We start from the raw sequence: 21223 nt of genomic DNA, 5'->3' as shown, positions 1-21223 counted from the left end.
GATGGTCTCAGAAGCGGAGGCAACTGAGACTTGTCCTCCGCCACCTGGATTGAGGTGAGTAGCCATGCCACCACGAGGACCTACGAACTAGTGGGAATTGGGCATTCCAAATTAGGAGAAAAGGGGATAAAAAAATAAAATAAAATTACAAGCACAGTATGGGACCAGTATTGGTGCATCCCTGGTATTAGCTGTGAAATAATTATATTCTAACACTCCTTACACTGAAATGATCATATAAGGCATATACAGTAAGGCTCTTATAAAGCAATATGATCCAATTGTGCTAAGTAAACTCTTAGAATGCAAAAAGACTAGAAAATTCTGTTCAAATGTTTTATGCAATGAATAGTAAATGCGTCATTGGATTTGAATTCAGATCTTGCAGCCTAGAGTACCATCTCAATCTGTGACTCGGCCTTTGGAGCTGTCACGTCCAATAGCTGGGGATCCCGAGACATTACGTCAAGAGCTGGAATCTGTCCGGAGACAGCAAGAAGCTGCACAAGTGGAGGTAGGCCATCTTCAAATGGCTCTAGCACGAAAGTCCCAGGAGTGCGAGGAGCTGACCAGAAGGTGCGACACCATCAAGCGTGAGTCAGACCAGCAGGTACATGAGCTGGAGGAAGCAATGGGAGATGTGCAGAAGAGAATGTTAGACTCTGAGGCAAAGGTAAAACAGCTTCAGGCTCATGTGGTGGCAGTAAAAGAACATCTAAATAACCAAGCTGTTGAAGATCTCAAAGCACAGCTAACTGAGGTCAAGGCTAAGTATGAGGGAGCATCTGCTGAGGTAGGACGGGTCAGGAACCACCTGAAGCAGAGTGAGAAAGCCTTGGAAGAGTATAAGAAAAGTGAGGGGCTACTGGCTGTGGAGGTTGAGAAGCTTACTACAGAGCTGAGTGAAATGCAAGAAGAGCACAAGGACATGGAAGAGACTATGTTGAACATGGAAGGTCAAGTGAAAATGGCAGAGGTCAGGTTGGCCTCAATGGTTCCAGGGGAGAAATTTGACAACATGAAGAACCTTCTCACCAATGCTGTGGATGAGAAAGAGCAACAGTTAGCAGAGCTAAGGGACGATTATGATCGTGTGCTGGAAGAAGTTGCAGAGCTCCACCGTGCTATGGATGACCGGGAATCTGTCCCCCTTCAAGAGCATGAGCGAGTCCGAGCCACACTAGAGGAGCAGAGTGCATCCCTAAAGAAGAAACTTGCTGATGTTACTGCAAAGTGTCAGTCATTAATCTGCGAGTTGGAGGAAGGTGAGGATGAGAGAGAGCTGCTCCGAGAGGAGCTGCAGGAACTCAGCAACAATCTAAAGACCAAGTTTGTGGCCTTGGAAAACCACGAGGAAGTGAAGAGGTCTATGGGACTGGCTGTGGAGGAGTTGAGAGTCAGGTTAGTGGAAGAGACTGAGAAGAGTAAACAGGCTGAGGTGCAGCTGCGAAGGTTGCAGGAGGAGAAGGCATTTCTCTGTGAGAACATCACCAGTCTAAGGAGCACATCCATCCCCTGTGAGCAGTATGAGAGCGAGATAGCTGCACTCTTGGGACATAACGCAGAGCTGAAGAGTGGCCTTGAGAGCCTCCATGATAAATACCAGGAGAAAGTGAATGAACTTGAGATAGCAGCAGCTGAAAATGTATCATTAAAGACTGAGTATGAGAGAGTGCAGACAGAGTTAGGTGAAGCTTTGCAGAAAGCAAAGATCGAAATTGCCAAGTTGGAGGAAGATTGTAGAGTTCGGGAAGAGGAGTTGCAGAAGGTTAAAGAAGGAAATGCTATGTTGAAAGAGGAGTTTGCGAATGTGCAGGCAAAGTTAGAAAATGACTATATCAGCCTTGTGGAACACGAGGTGATCAAAAGCAAAATGAGCAATGATTTATCAGAAGCAGAGGGAAGAGCCAGAGATGCCTACTCAAAGTACCAGTCTGCCCGAGAGAATGCCTCAAAGCTCCATGAAGAAATCGAAGCACAGAAGAAAGAGTTGGATACTATTCAAGAGGCTTTTCAGTCAAAGTTTGTGCCACTGGCTGTTGTGGAGGAAAAAGAGATGAATTTTAGCACTGCCCAAAGGGACTTGTCAGATAAACTTGCCAAAATGCTGGAGATGTACAATGATGAAAAGACCAAAGGGGAATGCCAGAGGCAAGAGAACGAAAAATTTAAAGAAGAAGTGGCATCTCTGCAGCAGAAACTAGAGGATCACTACAAGGGCCAGTTGGAGGAACGGAGTCTGAAGTTGGTGGAAATGGAGCAGCAATATAAAGAGGTTACAATCCAACGAGCCGAGCTCGAAGAACAAAATGCTTTGTGCAACACTGAGCTCCAGAGCCTCCAGAACAGACTGGACAATGAGTATATCCATCTGGAGCAATTTGAGGCAATGCAGCACGCTCTGAGTGGCAGACTGCAGGAGGCACAGAAGGAGTGTGAGGACTTCCGTGAAGCTCATAGACTAGAGGTCCAGCGTGTTCATGATCTAGAGAAACGTCTCCAGAATCACAGCTGTGATGATGTTCTAAATGCCCAATACAGTCAGGCTAAAGTGGCTCTGGAGCATGAGGTCAATGAGCTTCGCTTAGCACTGCAGGAGGAAGAGGAAACCAGTGCGCAGAGGGCTGAGGACGTAGCCACTCTGCAGACTGAGCTTCTCAGAGCCACACATGCTCTGGATAACCTCCGCAGCCAGGAGGGGCAAATGACAGAGCTCAAAGCCGAAAAGCACAGGCTGGAGGAGGAGGTGCATGAACTTGGCCACCGGCTATCAGGGCTGGATGAGCAATATGAGGAGCTGTACAGGGAATCAGCCCAGGCCAGAGAGGGTGAAAAGAGAGCAAGAGCGGAAACCGAGGCCCAGCAGGTGAAGAGTGCCTCCATTGAGAAGGAGATCAGGGATCTGAAAGAGAGATACGACAAATCGCTCGGCACCATTGGAGAACTGCAGAAGAGGATTCAAGCTTCCTCTGAGCAGACTGAGCTCAAAGACAAAAGGGTAAGATAGTTGTTTTGATAATTTATGTGAAAGAACCTTTTCGGTAAGTGTCTGATATTTTGTCAGATTAAAAGCAAGGTGTTTTCTGTTTCAGATCGCAGAGCTTTTGGCAGATGTTGAAAGGCTGAAACAGGCTCTTAATGGCTTATCCCAGTTGGCTTATGCTGGCAACACGCCCAACAAGAGACAGACTCAACACATTGACACACTCCAAGCCCAGGTCAAGAGCCTCCAGCAGCAGCTGGCTGTGAGTAGCTCTGGGCTCATACCAGTAGATGTCTCTAATTGCTTACAAACATAGCAGGCCATAGCCAGGCCCAGACAGAATCTGCAGACTATTTCCACATTTTCTGCACTTATTTTTAGAGGAAATTTGCAAATCTCTGCAAAAGGGCTTTAAAATTTTGAAAATGTTGAATGGATCTGAGAGTAATGTGGTCTTAATGGTAACTGAAAACTTACCCCAATTAGCCAAAACATGTAATAAACAAAGATTCAAGGGGTGGGTGGTGTGTAAACCTTTGTGAATGACAGAGGTTTCAATTCTGCTTAAGTTTGCAGAGTTTTGCTTGCACAGATTCTGTGTTACTTGCATTTAAAATGGGTCCTAACCCCTTTTCTCCTATAAATAAGAATACAAAGATAAAAAAAACTAGGACAGAGAATGACCTCAGGGACAGATTTCCTTCCCCTTCAGGTTATCTCAGCAGTAACAGGATTATATGGAAAAAAGCAACTTATCCCAATACCATTCCCCACTTTTCAGTCTAACTAGACTATAAAACTATAAGACTAAAAAGCAGGGACTAAAAATGGTTCAAGGAACGGAAAAAATGTATTTGCAGAACGTAACTGAAAATGGGAACAAAGTCATTTTCAATTGTTCCGGAGTGAAAACTTTATTTTTAAATGCTGGTAAGTGGTTATAACCATTTAATTTTTTACCAATAATTTTTTTTCAAGAAACCAAAGGACAAAGGGTTTATCACAGTAAATTTTTGGAATTAGAAGACTTCATGTTGCCCGTAAAAACACGTGCTTTGATCCTGAAAGAAACGGCTGCATCACACATTTCTTAATTGCCTGTTCTGATTTTTAACAGCTATGTATAATTACTACATATACATGCACTGTTAATCCAGATACAAGGAAAACATTATTAGAGGTAAAAAGTACATTTCTCAGTTGTTTCCAAGTCTTTACTGAATTTTTGTTAGATATGATGCAATAACACAGATTTGATGCCATCTGGTTTTGACTGAGAAGCAGATCTGTAATTAAAATGATACTTTACTGTTAATTAATTGTATGCTTTTTATGATTTCTAAGCTGATAAATCTACCACACAGGAAAACATTAATTGCATATTTTCGCTTATTTTTTTGAGGCAAGTGGCCTATTTCTGTTTTTGTTTTTCCAGACTAGGTTGCTTGTTTCTCTTGCAAGATCTGGCAACACTGCAATTGGCGTTTCACCCACCTCTTAGTACTGTCATTTTAAAAAGAACATTATTAACCGTTCTTTTATTTTGTTCTAACCGGTAACCTTTTGGAATAGAGGCTGCGGAACATCTGAACCGGAATGGAAAAAATACAGTTTTTGCTCAGAACGAACCGAAATGAAAAACATTTAGTTTTTAGTCCCTGCTAAAAAGGCTAAAAGCCACTACATAAATAGAAACAATAATAATAAAAAACAATATAAATGAACTGTAACACTATAAAAAGTGTAAACATTTTATAGGAGGATTGAAAATGAAAACTCCTGCACCTTCACTTCCAGGACAATTTTGTGTGCTCTGTGTGTTAATTTTTAGTATCTAACTGACCACTAATCACTGTCAGATCTTTTTACATGACACTTATAAAAACACTGCGTGATACATTTATGTCTTGTCATTTTCTTGTACACAGGACGCTGAGAGGCAACACAGAGAAGTGGTTTCAATTTATCGAACTCATCTTCTTAGTGCTGCACAGGTAATTGAGCTTGAATGTGTGTTGAAACCATTTTTGCCATCTATTATGCACTTAAAGGGATATTTCACCCAAAAATTAAAATCCTCTCATAATTTACTCATCCTCATTCCTTTCTAGATATGTATGACTTTCTTTCTTCAGCAGAACACAAACAAAGGTTTTTAGGTCCTTACAATGCAAGTGAATGATGTTCAGACATTTGTAGCTCCAGAAATCACGTAAAGGAAACAAGTAATCCATACGACTCCAGTGTTTAAATCCATGTCTTCAGAAGTGATATAATAGGTGTGGGTGAGAAACTATTTAAGTCCTTTTTGGGTGAGAAAATATATTTAAGTCCTTTTTTTACTCTAAATCTCTGCTTTAACTTTCACTTTCAGATGTGAAGGTGAAACTAAATGGGCACCACATGTGACTTTCAGATGTAAAACTGAAAGTGGAGATTTAGAGTTAAAAAAAGGACTTACATTTTGATCTGTTTCTCACCCACACCTATTATATCACTTTTGAAGACATGGATTTATCCACTGAAGTCTTATGGATTACTTCTATGTATCCTATCCTTTATGTGATTTCTGGAGCTATAAAGTCTGATTACTGTTCACTTGCATTGTATGAACATGCTGAGATATTCTTCTAAAAATATTTTTTTGTGTTCTGCTGAAGAAAGAAAGTTATACACCTCTGGGATGGCATGAGGGTGAATAAATGATGAGGACATTTTCATTTTTGGGTGAACTATCCCTTGAAATCAAGGCCATTAATTAAAACCTGCCAGGTGTATTATTATGTAGAGTGTATGGTGGTCTAGGTACTACAGATAACGTAAAAAATTTACAGTATTGTTATAGTCACCAATAATACGTTACATGCCTGTAGCTGCATAGAAACTGTAGTTTCTGATTTGAATTCTGAAAATGTATTTATCCAGACTGAATTCTGGTCATTTCTTTCAGGGTCACATGGATGAAGATGTCCAGGCTGCCTTATTGCAGATCATCCGAATGAGACAGGGTTTTGTGTGTTGAACTCAACACGTTGACACTACACTGACTCTAATTCATCATTCACACAGTAACCTTCAGTTCAGCTCAGTGCAGTTTGATACTGCTCTGGACTGCTTTGGTCCAAAAGTTTGAAATATACTGATTAGGTTTGAAGTAATAGTGTTTAACTTTTATATAGGTTTGCACAGTGACAGTGCTTGCAAGAAGAGTTTCGCTAAAGCCTTAGTACTACAAACACAAACAAAATTTTGTCATTTTGATCAGGGTAAACATGAGAAACAATAGATATTCATTTAGATTATATCACACATAAACAGCTTATTAGCTTAACTATGTGAGCTATAATGGTGGTAAAGAGTGGTCTGAATGTTCTTATAATTTGCTAAAAGGTCTTGATTTAGTGGCCTAAGCTAATGGCATTGAGTAATATTGTATGCTATATGGATTTAAACTGCACACTCGGTGATGGAGAATCATTTTCCTCATTTTATGTTGAAATAACCTGGCTATAGTCTTCTAAAGATGGCGAAGAACATTCCTTCACTCTACCCTCATGGCCTCTGTTTTAGTCTCATCCTCTAAGCTATAAATGCAGTGTTTTAATGAGGGACTCTTCCCTTTTAGTGAGATTTTAACCAATACTGATCTCAGACCAGCTTTATTGTGTCCTCTCGTCTTCTGAGCTAAGAATGCAGTGTATTAATGAGGGACTCTTCCCTTTAGTTAGATTTTAACAAATGCTGATATCAGACCAGTCTTAGTGTGTCCTCTGTTAAGGTTACAGTAATGACTTGGTTAGAGGAAGCTGTTCTCAGATCACTCTGGAAAATGCTCTAATATACTGGTGGGTACAGAGATTGTTCTTCGGCCAACTACGTTTTATGAAATGCCTGGACACTTTTTTTGCATACTGTTTCAATATCCTGCAGTATACAAAGAATAACACTAGACTATTATTACATTCATATAAGAGCAATCTTGCACAGCTTTTAACCAATACTGATCTCAGACCAGCTTTATTGTGTCCTCTCATCTCATCTTTGTTACCTTCACAAATATCATTTGCACACACTTATTGTGAGAGGGTCCCACAATTCTAGTGGTCCACAGTCATCATGAAAGATCACAGCATATCTTTGCAGCTTTACCATAGTTTTGCTAAGAACCATGTCTATGTACTTTTATGGCTTGTTTCAACTGCGTAAGATGTATTAGAGTCAGTCTGTGTCTACTGGGTTGGGTGATAAAGAATGGATTTGTTCTTTGAAGTGTTTAGTATATGTTACATTGCTTTGCAGTGATAAGAGCCTGTAACCGTAGCCATCACCGGTCACATCTCATGAAATTGAATAAGCAAAGCATTTAACATTATTGAAGGCTCTTAATTATACTCTCTATCTCGCATTGTCCTCATTATCCTGGCTGATATTGCCATCTAGTGGTGTGACTTGGCTGGCCAAGTTTGATGTGTGGTTTTGTGTAGGAGAATGTGATGCATTGGAATTCTCCCTTTTGATGCTTCCAGAATCTGATACATCAATATTTTTTCATGGCTTTGTACTACTTTTGATTAATGAACACCATGTTTGTGGTTACTATTACAAAACTCAGCAGGACTGGAGTAGAATGGCACAATACAAACTGTTCAGGTATCAGAACATGACTGTAGACTGACAGACTTTATATTTTGTAGACATTTTGGTAACACTTTACAATTACGTTCCATTTGTTAACATTAGTTTACTACATTAGTTAACATGAACTAACAATGAACAATACTTTTACAGCATTTGTTAATCTTGGTTCATTTTAATTAACATACTATAAAATATACTATACAAAATTGTAGTTGTTAACATACGTTAATGCACTATGAACTAACATAAACTAGCAATTGTATTTTTATTAAATAACATTACCAGAGATTAATTGCTGTAAAAAAATATATTTTGTTAATTGTTTGTTCATGATACCTAATGCATTAACTAACTGAATGGAACCTTATTGTAAAGTGTTACCAACAATTTTTTTTTTAAATCTATGTCGGACAATTCTTGTTTCCTATTGATTTCGTAATCAGATATTCTAACATTTACAGCACTCACTGAGCTTCCAACCACATGACTTTGCTAGTATTGATTAATTTATTTAAAAAAGCACTACCTAATGCCATTTGACTCGAGTGATAACCGATACTATTGGTTCTTTCTGTCGGGGATAACTAATGTTACAGTTTCATTATTTATTAGTATTACATTCTTACAGTGCTCATATGATTTGGTTAGTTTGTGTTTTCCTACATGGACATATCTCTCCTTTTTGTTTTGCAAAATTTTGAGTCTAACATCAATAAAAGTGCCTCTTTTAGACTAAACTGGCTCTGTTCAAGTGAAAAAAAAGAAAAAAAAAGAAAGATGAACCCCAGCAGTGTGAGTGTCTTGATGTGAACCTTGCCTTTGGCAGGCCTTTTCCAGACCCTCTAACTCTCCTTGAAGTGAGCACATTTGTTATTACTTTAAATACAATCAGATCAAGATTGAGAGCCCCATTTTCTCTCTCATATGTTTAACTCACAAATAGCTTTTAAAACAAAACAAGATCTACAAATGCAAACACAATTTTACTTCATATAAAGGTTTTATTCAAGGTCATATAAAAATAATTTAATTATGCGGGGTTGCAAACCCTGTTCAGGCTGCTTTAATGTGGTTAGTTGCTCACTTGGAAGTCATGATTCACACACTTTGTTAAAATATATATGGCCACAAACTCCTCCACATTCATGCAAATGTTTTGCTCTCTGTTGCTGTTCTCCTTTTGCACCTATTTCACATGTTTTCTCAATGGATTGTACTCAGTGATTTTTGCATTAACAAACATGTTACCTTTAGAAAAATGGCATAGAAAGCTCCATCTTTACTCATTAGCCACCTCTGGATCGAGCCCCTCTCTGGTCACCTCTGCTCACCTCATACATTTTTTTTTTTTTTTGCAGAGATTCCAGCACTTTGTGGTCTATAAAGTTCATTTATAGGATAAAAGAGCTCTTGAAGACACATGGGGTTGATTTTGACTAGATGGATTCAACATGACCCTGCCAAGCTCCTCTGATCCTTGCCTCCCTGACCTCATCATCCATCATCTAACACCTGGGATGAGGACAAGATGTTAGAAAAAATTAAGACTGCTTTTATTTTATAGGATTTATTGGCTGGCCACAGGAGAGTCTCAGGACCATGCCACGGCTTTCTCTATCAGTTATTCATTTTTTTATTTATGAAGATGGAACATAGGATTGTGTTCCATACATTGTGGCCCATGAGCCTCGAAATTTTTTTACCTATAATAAACAATAGACACCAATTCAAATGGTGTTTAAAGGAATACTCCGGGTTCAAGACAAGCGAATCTCAGTCGACAGCATTTGTGTCAATGTTGCTTGCCAAAGAAAATGATTTCAACTCATTTCTCGAATTGTCAAGTTTCTCGATTGTTAGAGGCTCAACTGCAACTGCGATGTTTGCTGCTGCTTTTTTTCTGTTTCTTATTTTCAAATAAACGTTATGCCACAAATTCTGTCAATTGAGAGTAACTTGTATTAAACTTAGAACAATCCTTTAAAAAGTGTCCATGTAAACGTCCTCATTTGAGCGAGTGAGGGCATGGAGTTTGATTAGATCATGCAAGCATACAAATTTGATACTGCTGAGCAAATTTCAAATGGACTCTTAAACCGCAAAGTAATTATGTGAGAGGGGGTGTTGCACTCCAAAGCTTGCCATCTTTGCTTGACATTTTAAACTGCACATTTAAAAGGTTTCATCTGAGCTCATTGTCATTCTTTTTCTCTCATTAGCTCTTGGTTAACCACTAATGCCTTGTATATCAACTAGGTTTTTTTCCCAACCCCTTTGCCACTCAACAAGAAACATGTGGTGGTCCTCTTTTCCAAACTCAAGCTCTTAATATTCCCCAGGCCTGAATGGAAAATTGGCTGCATTTCAGATGTCTGCTAAGGGCTGACATGTGGCTGTGTCTGCGGTTTAACAGAATAAGCCAGTGGAATTGATGGTTGACTGCTTGGTAACAATGCCAAAACCAATGCATTTTTTTTAATATTATAAAGCAAATGGTTTGTCTGCTTTTCTTGCTCTGTGGAAAGGGCTTGTGGTTCTTTACAGGCTTGTTAAGAGGTAAATTGAGGGAAAAGGTGAGGAGAGCATCATGTTTTCCTTTTTTGCCATTCCTTTGTTTTGTTAAGGACTTCAATTTGTGACTTCATTCTGTTATATAGAGAAAACACTGGGTTGCTTCTATGTGGGCTCAGAGTCTGCTTATTGATCTAGGAACCCTTTTTTAAATAGTCTATATTCTGCTACATTGCTTGTGGTAACCACAGAGTGCCATTTACTGTTCAAGCACTGAACATTTACTGCAGGTAGCCAGCAGCAGGGCAAAGGTGCTGCTCTAGAGGTGTTTGAAAAGTTAAATGTTCGTGAACAGTTTCCTGCAAACAGAACATGAGGTATTAGTTTATTCATTACTCTTTAGGCTCACAGTCAAAGTGCTGTAGGCAAATACAGAGGGATGTGACATTGGATCATTAGCATCAAAAATATGCATATGCTAGTCTAAGCCAGAGTCACAATCCAATTAAGACATAAAAGCCCCCTTCTCCTAAGAAGGAATTCACAATACATAAACAGGCTGTAAAATGGAAAAATTACATCTGTATTGTCTTTCCTTGAAATTCAGCCACATTTGGCAAGCTTTAACAAACCCCTCGTTGAACACTTCAGAAGAAACAAGGAAAGCAAAATTTATACTATGTGATTTGGAAACTGCAAAGAAGTTTATTGTGGTGTAGAAACGGTCTAGCTCATATCTTTGTGGGTGTGAAAAAGAGTGGCTGATTAAAACGTAATTAAAATAATTTAATAAACAAGCAAGATCATTCTTCTAATCATTTAATTTGTTAATGTAAGAAATCTGTGATTTTTACCAAATTGCCAGTTACCTTACAATGTCAGATTTAAAGAAAAATTTCAATTTTAAATGGATTAAAAAAAATACTCCTACCTATCTTCATATACCAGAATTTTAACGGAATTTTATTTTTTAAGTTGTCTTTAATCAAGGACAGGTTCTTTTGATGTTAGCATAGGAGTGTTAGTTTAACATGCCTTCAGCTTGCTGTCCCGGATGTTAATTAAATTGCTTTTTCCCTTCTCTCAGAGGGCAAGGTACTGGCTTAACGCCTTTTAATGTCCTTTGAATCTCTCTAATCTTGCCCCTTTCAGCTGCAGTTCTTGCAGGTTTGTGTTGCCGCGATTGCTGGAGTAGTCTGCCTTTGATTGCAATTTAATGATCGCAGCTCGCCTTGAATCAACGTAAATCCCATGAATATCTTGATACCACAGCATAGTAGTCTAGATCTGCTGATCTGCAATGTTTGTGCACTACAATGCTGCTGTATAAGTTTATGAAATATAAAGCAGGTTAGACTCTTTAGAACTGCAGTTTTGTTCAGTGTGAAACCTGCATTTGCAATTGCAGCTTAATTTATACTGCAATACAGCTGTTGAATTGCACTGAACTGCAGGTAACTACATAAACTACAGCTCCACTACATTGATTTGAAATTGCACTACACTGAACTGCTATTATTTTGCAATGCACTGCAGTTACTGTATAGTAGTGTGGAATGTGGATTTACTGAACTGTAGTAGTACTACTACTACACTGTCCTATACTGCAGTTAAAAAGCATTGTAAGTGCAGTACAGTTTGTCATTGTGCAGTACTACACAAAACTGCACTTTTTACTGCATAGATTCCAGTTCATTTGGTAAGGGTCTGAATGATTCCAGATAAGGTGGTAGGATCCTGTGGGGGGCATAGATCTGATGAACTGGGTCTCTGTAGGATGGTCGTTTCAGTCCAGCCTTTCATATCTCTCTGCCTTTCAGACCTGCTTCAGTAAAATAAAAGGAAACTTTGAGTCGTCTACACAACAGTCAGCTGAAACCTGAGTGTCAGTACCCACAGAGAGAGTCAGTGGACTGACAGGCTCTATAAAGTATAGTCCATTGGATGAGTGCAATGCACAGACATGCTCCAGTCAGAGTGACACATGCATGACGTTGAGGAAAAAAGATCATGATATAACGACTGTAAGCAATTGCTAATGTTATTCTTGAGGAATACAAGAATCAACATGCATTTATTTATGTTAAAAAATTATATAGTGTTTTTCTCTTAGTTGTAACACTTCTCCTAGTGTACAGTTTCAACCTAATCCTAATATTTTTAACCCCCTTTGTTTAGGCTTTAGATATTATGGCTTGATAATGATCTCGATCGCATTAAGTGATTATAACTGGGCAGGCCCCATTATGCCTGCTACGTTATTCTGCTGTTTGCCCTCAATTACCATGCCAGCACAGTCCATTAAATTTTCTCTATCTAATGCCTCGTTAGCCTCTGCAGGCTAAATGGTCAAGAGATGCATGTGTTATTGGTAGTAAACTTCTCTTCTCTGAATCACTGCTTGAGCTTGTAATATCTGAGCAAGCATGAATTAGGGTCCAGAATGACACCTCGGTATTCATTTATGAATGTAAAGGCACTCCCTTGTGGAGTTTATATATCTTCATTGTGAGGCAAGATTATAATGTAGTTCCACTCCCATCCCCAAGAGGGCAGGCCGACACTATGTTTCAAACCTTTCGCAAGGACTGAAGGTGGTGTAGCAACAGTGGGTGATGCCTCTAGAAAACAAGCATTGACTAGTTCTGTAATCCATATATACCGTATACACACACACACAATCTGTCAATCTGTCACTAAAATAATTCTTCACTGTATTTTGGATTCTTAGGAATTCAGCTTTATCCTGTGTTAAATATTTATCTTATGCAGAGATTTGATGTTTTTAATGACAGAGTTTAAGAATTCTCTCAAAGATTCACTCTCTAACTTTCCCTTATCTAGTCACTACTGCATATCATGGAGTCACTGCATTTATGGGGCTCTTGTCTCAGTGTTTTCTTGTCTCTTTTTCTTTTTGACCTCTTAATTTTAATGATTTGCTGAGAGGGAGTTAGATGCTTATAGAATTTTTCCATTATTTATCTTTTATTTTTTTGCCCTCTTGTTTTTGGACTTGACAAAAAATTGGATCAGCGTCTTGAGCAATTTCCTCCCCATCTGATGACCTTAAAATTGCAGTTGGCTCTTATTTAAAGAATACCTTGAAAATACTTGGATATTAATCTGTGTGTCCTTGAAGTACAGACTGAGCTCATGCTCCCTTTGCAGTAAATATTTTGGCCCTGTATCTCTGTTTACACAGGTGAAATCACCAAATATTTGTGTGATTTAATGCTTAGTTTTCATTGGCTGAGGTGTTAGCAGGTGATCTACAGAATGCACTGGTGTGTCATGGCCACTCTACCCCTTTGTAGATGGGCAATAGCATGCCAGCTTGTGTCATAATGTCTCTGAATATTTACACATGCTCACCTGCAGCCACATCTGCTAAAATGATTGTAAAGCATCCACAGAGAAATAAGGGGGGTGGGGGTGGGGCGGGGGGGCATCTGAGCATACAACGCTGACTTGACCTAAAATCAATGAGGACTATGAAATGAGGGGGGTGTTTGAGAGGGGTCATCATATGATAAACAATATTGCTTGTCTTAAAAGAATAATTCACCCAAAAATGAAAATTCTGTTATTATTTACTCATGTTCTTCCAAACCCATATGAGTTTCTTTCTTTTGCTGAATACAAAAGGATACATTTTAAAGAATGTTGTGATGCTTATCTTCATGCAATATTTGGTAGTGACCAGGTGAGGTGTAATTTCATTGATGTGTCACCATAGTTAAATTGATTTGAGTGTGATTAACAACTTAAATTACAGTTTGTTCATCGCACAAAGTGATTGTATGCCTTTAGCATACTTGGTATATGATGCACGAGTGGTATGGACTACATTTTTGACACTTCAGTGCTTTTTTAAGCTTTAAAGTGAGGCACTGTCCTCTGCTACTGTATGAAAACTAACATCACAACATACTTTGAAATATATCCTTAATGTTTCTTGCGGAAACAAGAAAGTCATGTGGGTTTGGGTGAGTAAATTATGACAATTTAAATTTTTGGGTGAACTATTCCGTTAAATTAGTGACACTGGGGTTGTAGTTGCCTTTAAACTTCAATGCCAATACCAGACCATTTACTGTGTCTGAGCAGAGATCCTCAAATCAACCAGACTGCATTGAAAATAGAGTGGTACAAGATTGCCACAGAGGTGTCATGAAGGATAGGGACATGGAGCGAAATGTGTGTATTAAGGAGTAATACAGCTTTTTGGAAAGCAGAAATGTGATTGAGAGTTGCTGTAATTTGGTAGGGCATTAAGACTACTCAGATTATTTGTAAAAGATCAGTGCTAGCAGTGTGAATACTAGTAAATACTCCCAAAATTGCTTGATCAACATCTGTACCTCTTTTGCTGTAGGAAGCTAGGTGTTTGTGCAGAATTCATGACTCAATGCACTAGAATTATTTTAAAGAAAGTGTTCCTGGCTGATTTGCACAAGTTTCTTTTTGTCATTAAGCATTTCATTCATAATTTCACTCAAATCGTAGGAGGTTTCATTAGATACCTTCTGCTACAAGAATCCCATCACACACTAGAAAGAAAAGCAAGCATCTATTCAGCACGGTTCTGAATTCATGGCTTTTGATGTGCGTTTTCTGTGGTTTTTGGATTGGTTTCTGACAGGTATTGTCCCTGAGGCAGAGGATTACCTGAGGCCTCACCGTTCTTCACAACACAGACCAAAACAAGTTAGCAGAGGCCTTGTAAACCCCTTCGTGGAGAGTATGACATAAATTATTCTAGCCTTGCAGATGTTCTGAGATCAAAATCTGCATGAATTAATACCATTGGCAGCGAGTCCCACATCTTATTAGTTTTCATGATGCATGCTGGAGCAGCCACGATGTTGGGACTTTTACAGCGGTCATAAATCTGGGTCTGTCATCATTTCAACCACTTTGGTAGAGATTATTTCACTCGGCTAATAAAGCAACTCCCGCTCGACATTACAAATATCTGCTGGTTAACAACCTTGGCAGGCATGTGATCTCGGCACTCTCTCACACTTCAGAGGCTTTGCGAGCTGGGAAAGAAATAGAAGCACAGATATAATGGGAGACCCTAATGGATCCCAGGTGGCTGTTAGATCTCGACCCCACCTGACATTTGCTTTCTGGGGGGGGGGTCAACCTGTCTTAAGTATGAGATTTCACAGTTTATTTAATTTCTCTTACATGTAGCTGCATACCAAAGCATGCATTTCTTCCTTGTTCAGGAATGGACCAATTTCCTATTTTTTTTTAATTTTTTTTTTTTGTCAAATGTCATAGTTGACATTCTTCAAAAAGATTAAATAGTTCAATAACTACATTTTTAAAGGTAAGTGGACAGTTACAAATGTGTGGTTCCTGTGCAAATGGTCTGAGCATGGTACTATTTAACAGACCAAACTAAGGAAACATACACGGTCGCAGTGTAGGCATTAGTGGGGTTCATTGCATTAAGTAATTAACTCATTAGAATTAACTTAATGGAGCAAATCAATGACAACATTGTTGATGTTCTTGTCAAAAAGCCACTAATCTTATTGAAACTTCTACATCCCTTTTCTTTTTCACATTATAGTAAAACTCATACAGTATTGTTTGTTTCCCTTCCAAGGAAGGCTCAGTGTTGACATAAGTTGGATTCAAAGTTATTCAGTCTTGCCTCACAGACTGGTGAAATTCTTATTTGAACATGGTATGATGGGGTAGCACAAGTCAACCAATAGGGAGCAAGAATGCAAAGGGACTGGAGGAAGTGATTGTTCCAATAGGTTGTTTTAAAGGGTTAGTTAAAGACAGATTTCCGTATTGTGACATATTTCCGAGTGAAACAGCTTATCAAACAAGAAAAAAATGTAGGGCGGGGATTTGAGTTTATCCATTGGTTGTTGATTGGATTGTGAAAATATGGGCATTGCATAGCAGAACATAGGCAGATCTGAATGAGAGTTTGCAGTGGACACACACACCCCTATCACTGTGCTTGAGTCAGAGCCGGTTATCGGTGAAATTGAGCAGCGAACTCAACACATTTATTATCAAACTGACAACATAAATGCACATCGCGGTCTTTGCTTACGAAGAGACTGTAGCATTGTAAAACGAGTGAGGAAAAGAACCATACAGGTGCATCTCAATAAATTAGAATATCGTGGAAAAGTTCATTTATTTCAGTAATTCAACTCATTGTGAAACTCGTGTATTAAATAAATTCAATGCACACAGACTGAAGTAGTTTAAGTCTTTGGTTCTTTTAATTGTGATGATTTTGGCTCACATTTAACAAAAACCCACCAATTCACTATCTCAAAAAATTAGAATATGGTGACATGCCAATCAGCTAATCAACTCAAAACACCTGCAAAGGTTTCCTGAGCCTTCAAAATGGTCTCTCAGTTTGGTTCACTAGGCTACACAATCATGGGGAAGACTGCTGATCTGACAGTTGTCCAGAAGACAATCATTGACACCCTTCACAAGGAGGGTAAGCCACAAACATTCATTGCCAAAGAAGCTGGCTGTTCACAGAGTGCTGTATCCAAGCATGTTAACAGAAAGTTGAGTGGAAGGAAAAAGTGTGGAAGAAAAAGATGCACAACCAACCGAGAGAACCGCAGCCTTATGAGGATTGTCAAGCAAAATCGATTCAAGAATTTGGGTGAACTTCACAAGGAATGGACTGAGGCTGGGGTCAAGGCATCAAGAGCCACCACACACAGACGTGTCATGGAATTTGGCTACAGTTGTCGTATTCCTCTTGTTAAGCCACTCCTGAACCACAGACAACGTCAGAGGCGTCTTACCTGGGCTAAGGAGAAGAAGAACTGGACTGTTGCCCAGTGGTCCAAAGTCCTCTTTTCAGATGAGAGCAAGTTTTGTATTTCATTTGGAAACCAAGGTCCTAGAGTCTGGAGGAAGGGTGGAGAAGCTCATAGCCCAAGTTGCTTGAAGTCCAGTGTTAAGTTTCCACAGTCTGTGATGATTTGGGGTGCAATGTCATCTGCTGGTGTTGGTCCATTTGTGTTTTTTGAAAACCAAAGTCACTGCACCCGTTTACCAAGAAATTTTGGAGCACTTCATGCTTCCTTCTGCTGACCAGCTTTTTAAAGATGCTGATTTCATTTTCCAGCAGGATTTGGCACCTACCCACACTGCCAAAAGCACCAAAAGTTGGTTAAATGACCATGGTGTTGGTGTGCTTGACTGGCCAGCAAACTCACCAGACCTGAACCCCATAGAGAATCTATGAGGTATTGTCAAGAGGAAAATGAGAAACAAGAGACCAAAAAATGCAGATGAGCTGAAGGCCACTGTCAAAGAAACCTGGGCTTCCATACCACCTCAGCAGTGCCACAAACTGATCACCTCCATGCCACTCCGAATTGAGGCAGTAATTAAAGCAAAAGGAGCCCCTACCAAGTATTGAGTACATATACAGTAAATGAACATACTTTCCAGAAGGCCAACAATTCACTAAAAATGTTTTTTTTATTGGTCTTATGATGTATTCTAATTTTTTGAGATTCTAGATTCTTTGTATTCTAGGTTTTTGTTAAATGTGAGCCAAAATCATCACAATTAAAAGAACCAAAGACTTAAACTACTTCAGTCTGTGTGCATTGAATTTATTTAATACACGAGTTTCACAATTTGAGTTGAATTACTGAAATAAATGAACTTTTCCACGACATTCTAATTTATTGAGATGCACCTGTATTTTAACGTTTTGAATCACAATACACTAAATATAAAGGAAAAAAAAACACTCGTGCTGTGCATCCCAAGATAACTGCATTCAAAAAAAAAAATAAATAAACTCCTGAGGCATCTGAAGCATTGTATTCATTATTGATCTCCTCTGCAATTCAGGCATAAAATGTCTCGAACACAACCATGAATTTGCCGTTATTCCTCATTTGAAATGTAAATTCAAGCCAGCTGACCCGCAACCAAGGAAGTTTGGGTTAAGGAACGATAGTTTTGAAGGAAAACGGATGAAAATACACCTTGCCATCTTCAAGATGCGATTGACACTTTGGTCAACTCTACGCAAGGTTGTGGTATTTATAAGAAAGGGGCAGGGTTTAAGCAGACTAAATTATTGGAGAAGTCATGCATACGTCACCAGAGTGAAGTCTGTCATTACATCTTGATTAAAAAGATTACGAAGTAAAAAAAACAAAAAAAACAAAAAAAAAAAAACATGGATGAATCATTCACAATAAGATCAATAACATGCATTTAGGAAATAGATGGGGTGAATTTTCATCTCATGCCGACTTTAAAATGCAAGCGGATTGTGATCCGACTTTTAAAGCTCCAAAAAGAACAGACAGTTAGCATAAACGTCATCCATACGAATCCAGCAGTTAATGTCTTCAAAAGCATCACGATCGCTTTTGGTGTAAAAAGAAGATAAATATTTAAGTACCTTTTAACTACATTTTGAAAGGTACTTAAATATTTAAGTACCTGTTGCTTTCGGGCAGCAGCGGTATGAGATACGCGAGAACTGATGCACGTGCAACACACCCAGAGGAGCAGCGCTGTTTACAACTGAGAAGGAGAAATGCTGTATTGAAGCTTTGTTGGTTTTGATTTAGATCTGCATTTGTATCTGTCTGTTTACTCACAATGGGTGCATTTGTGTGATTATCCTGTATGTCTCAACCGAAAAGAAAAATGTGAGATTACGTCTGAAACATGGTAACGTGAATACGTCACACAAGAGACCGCGTGAACTTTGCCCACTCAGGAATGTGTATAATGCTGCTGACCAGAAGATGGTTTATAGTTAAAAGTACTTGAACCAAAATTGATCATGTCACATTAGAAGACATTAATTTAACCACTTAAGTCATATCGATGACGTTTATGCTGACTGTGATTTTTGGAGCTTCAAAAGTCAGATCACATTTTAAGGACCTACTGAGGTGAGATTTATTTATGTCCATACAATGCATGTAAACGGGTGCTATCTGGCTTCTGGCTGTTTGAACGGTCCAAAAGGCATATTTAGGCAGCATAAAAGTAATGTCTCTCAGTAGGGCCCACTCAAGTTTTTTTGTGTTCTCCAATGAGCGGCTCCAATTTTGGAGGTAATCCACCAATGCTGAATAAAAGTTTCTCACTGCACAAAAGAAATCATCCACTCACAAGTCACCAGCTTCAACCAGGGCATCCAACTGCTTTTTAATGTCAGAGGGTATGAATGATTCCTCCAGCCTGGCCAGCAAGACTTTTCTCAGGTCGTGAATGTGCAAAAACACTTCTGTTGCTGTTATGTGGTCTTGCTCTACTGTCTCCAGTGCACGGTTAAGTGGCTGTTTGCTTGAGTGCAAAGCCAATCCAAAGTTTAGTTCAAGGATCGCTGAAAAAAATCTCTTAGAAACTTTGGGCATTTTCTTGAGAAAGCATGCACGCAGACCACTGAAAATGTGTAGTATTCTTTCAAGAGCTGGACCAAGAGAGAGGAAACATGTGTTCCCATGCTGCAGTAATTTCTGATAGTCCAGCTGCACAGAAGTGAGTATGTTGCATATGACAGCTTCAGATTTTGTACTGGCAGAAGAAAAATTCGGATTCTAATATTTCTTGATCAATTTCGCAGTGGAGTCAGCCGACCGAAAACTATGGCCATGTATAACAGAATGACAAGCAAAAAGTCCTTCACTTGCCTGCACCTTGTCAGATTTGGAACTGTGATTCACAAAAAATTGCTAACACTTGGTATGGCACACTTAATTTTAGCAGCATCCACATGCTTTTTGTATGAACATGCTGCGTGATGTCGGTGCGGCCTCCATGGGCAATGGAAACTCGAGCTCCACAAATCTCACACCTCACTTTACTAGGCTCTGTCTGTGACTCCTTTTTTAGAAATATAAATTCTTTTTGAAGATCCTCATAAAATTTACATGCACACTGCTTTGACATTTTTCCAGCCACAATTTCATCTGTGTGCTCTTTCAAACTGAATCTTCAATCAGTTCACTAACTGGATGTGTATTGATAGGGGATTGTGATTGGATAGTTTAATCCAATCATGTACTTCAAATAACACCATGTAATTTTATTGGTTTTACTAGCCGTATCCTTGGCTACCTTTGATTAGAATACTCACGTGACTGAGAAAGCCGCATAGGCAATAGAGAAATTTTAGGAGAGGGGAAATACAGGACAAAAGATTTTTTCAGAATAATTCGGGACACTAGAAAAAGTGTTTAAATATGGGACTGTTCCAGGAAAAACGGGACATCTGGCCACCCTATGTATGGAACCACTTTAAAGTCTTGTCAGCCTCAGGGATCACAACAATTATTCAAATGTGAATTAGTTTGGTGATCACTGGCATACAAATATGATCCTGTTGTCAGTCTTTTTCTTTCAGAAGACAATGTCTGACTTTAATCTAGTGCACTTCCATCTCTTGTCATTCTTGGCTCTCTTTGCAATGTTCGTATAGTTCTGACAGCTGCTACACTGTCAAGCTGCATATATTTCATTCTGTCCCATGTTCTCTGTCCTCAGACAAGTCCATCAGGCAGGTGTGAAGACAGGCGGAAGATAAGCAGTCTGGAGTCCATCCAGGTGATTTCCAATGCTACACGGAGCTTCAGAAAGCATGGACACAGAACAGCACTCTAGGGACCAGCTGCAATGTAGAAATAGCCAAACTGAAAAGAGTTTTATGTAGTTTGTTATAAAGTATTTATGGAAGGGCATAGGAGTGGTGGAGTATCAGTTAAAGGCAAGTGTACATGGGTTGCAAAAACCTAAATATCACAGTGCTGACTGGACAAGGTTTAGTGCTTTAGAAGAGGATTTTTTTTTCTCTCCCAAAAACAACCCTGCTAAAAAAAATCCAGCATTGCTGGTCACCAGCTTAAGTTGTGTTTTGTGTTTGTACCCCAGCATGGCATGTGAAACAAAAGGTTGCCAGCCTGTCTTGCTCTGAAGAGAGAAAAAGAGAGAGCGACATTCAGGAAAATTAATTGGGCAAAAATTCTGCCGACGAATTTTTTAAAATCAAATTTCCAGTTATTTGAGTCACTTAGCACTCACTGTAATTAGTTGGCCTGT

At 39.0% G+C, this 21223-nt stretch overlaps 1 protein-coding gene across 2 annotated transcripts in view; it reads left to right on the top strand.

Moving 5' to 3' along the window:
- The window catches only part of LOC127445140 (uveal autoantigen with coiled-coil domains and ankyrin repeats protein-like), a 91756-nt gene extending 80780 nt beyond the window's left edge, over positions 1-10976 (top strand). Inside the window, exons 15-19 of one of the 2 annotated variants that reach the window (XM_051704974.1) lie at positions 380-2998; positions 3093-3245; positions 4912-4977; positions 5934-6051; positions 8980-10976. In XM_051704974.1, coding sequence (XP_051560934.1) covers positions 380-2998; positions 3093-3245; positions 4912-4977; positions 5934-6005 — 2910 coding nt within the window. In that variant the 3' untranslated portion in view covers positions 6006-6051; positions 8980-10976. Of the gene's footprint in view, positions 1-379; positions 2999-3092; positions 3246-4911; positions 4978-5933; positions 8356-8979 lie in introns of those variants that run through there. The other variant, XM_051704965.1, reaches the window with a different exon arrangement.
- Positions 10977-21223: the final 10247 nt, after the last annotated feature.

This window comes from Myxocyprinus asiaticus, chromosome 1 (genome assembly GCF_019703515.2).
Source record: "Myxocyprinus asiaticus isolate MX2 ecotype Aquarium Trade chromosome 1, UBuf_Myxa_2, whole genome shotgun sequence".
Taxonomy (NCBI): domain Eukaryota; kingdom Metazoa; phylum Chordata; class Actinopteri; order Cypriniformes; family Catostomidae; genus Myxocyprinus; species Myxocyprinus asiaticus.
This window is presented reverse-complemented; position numbering and strand designations above follow the sequence as displayed.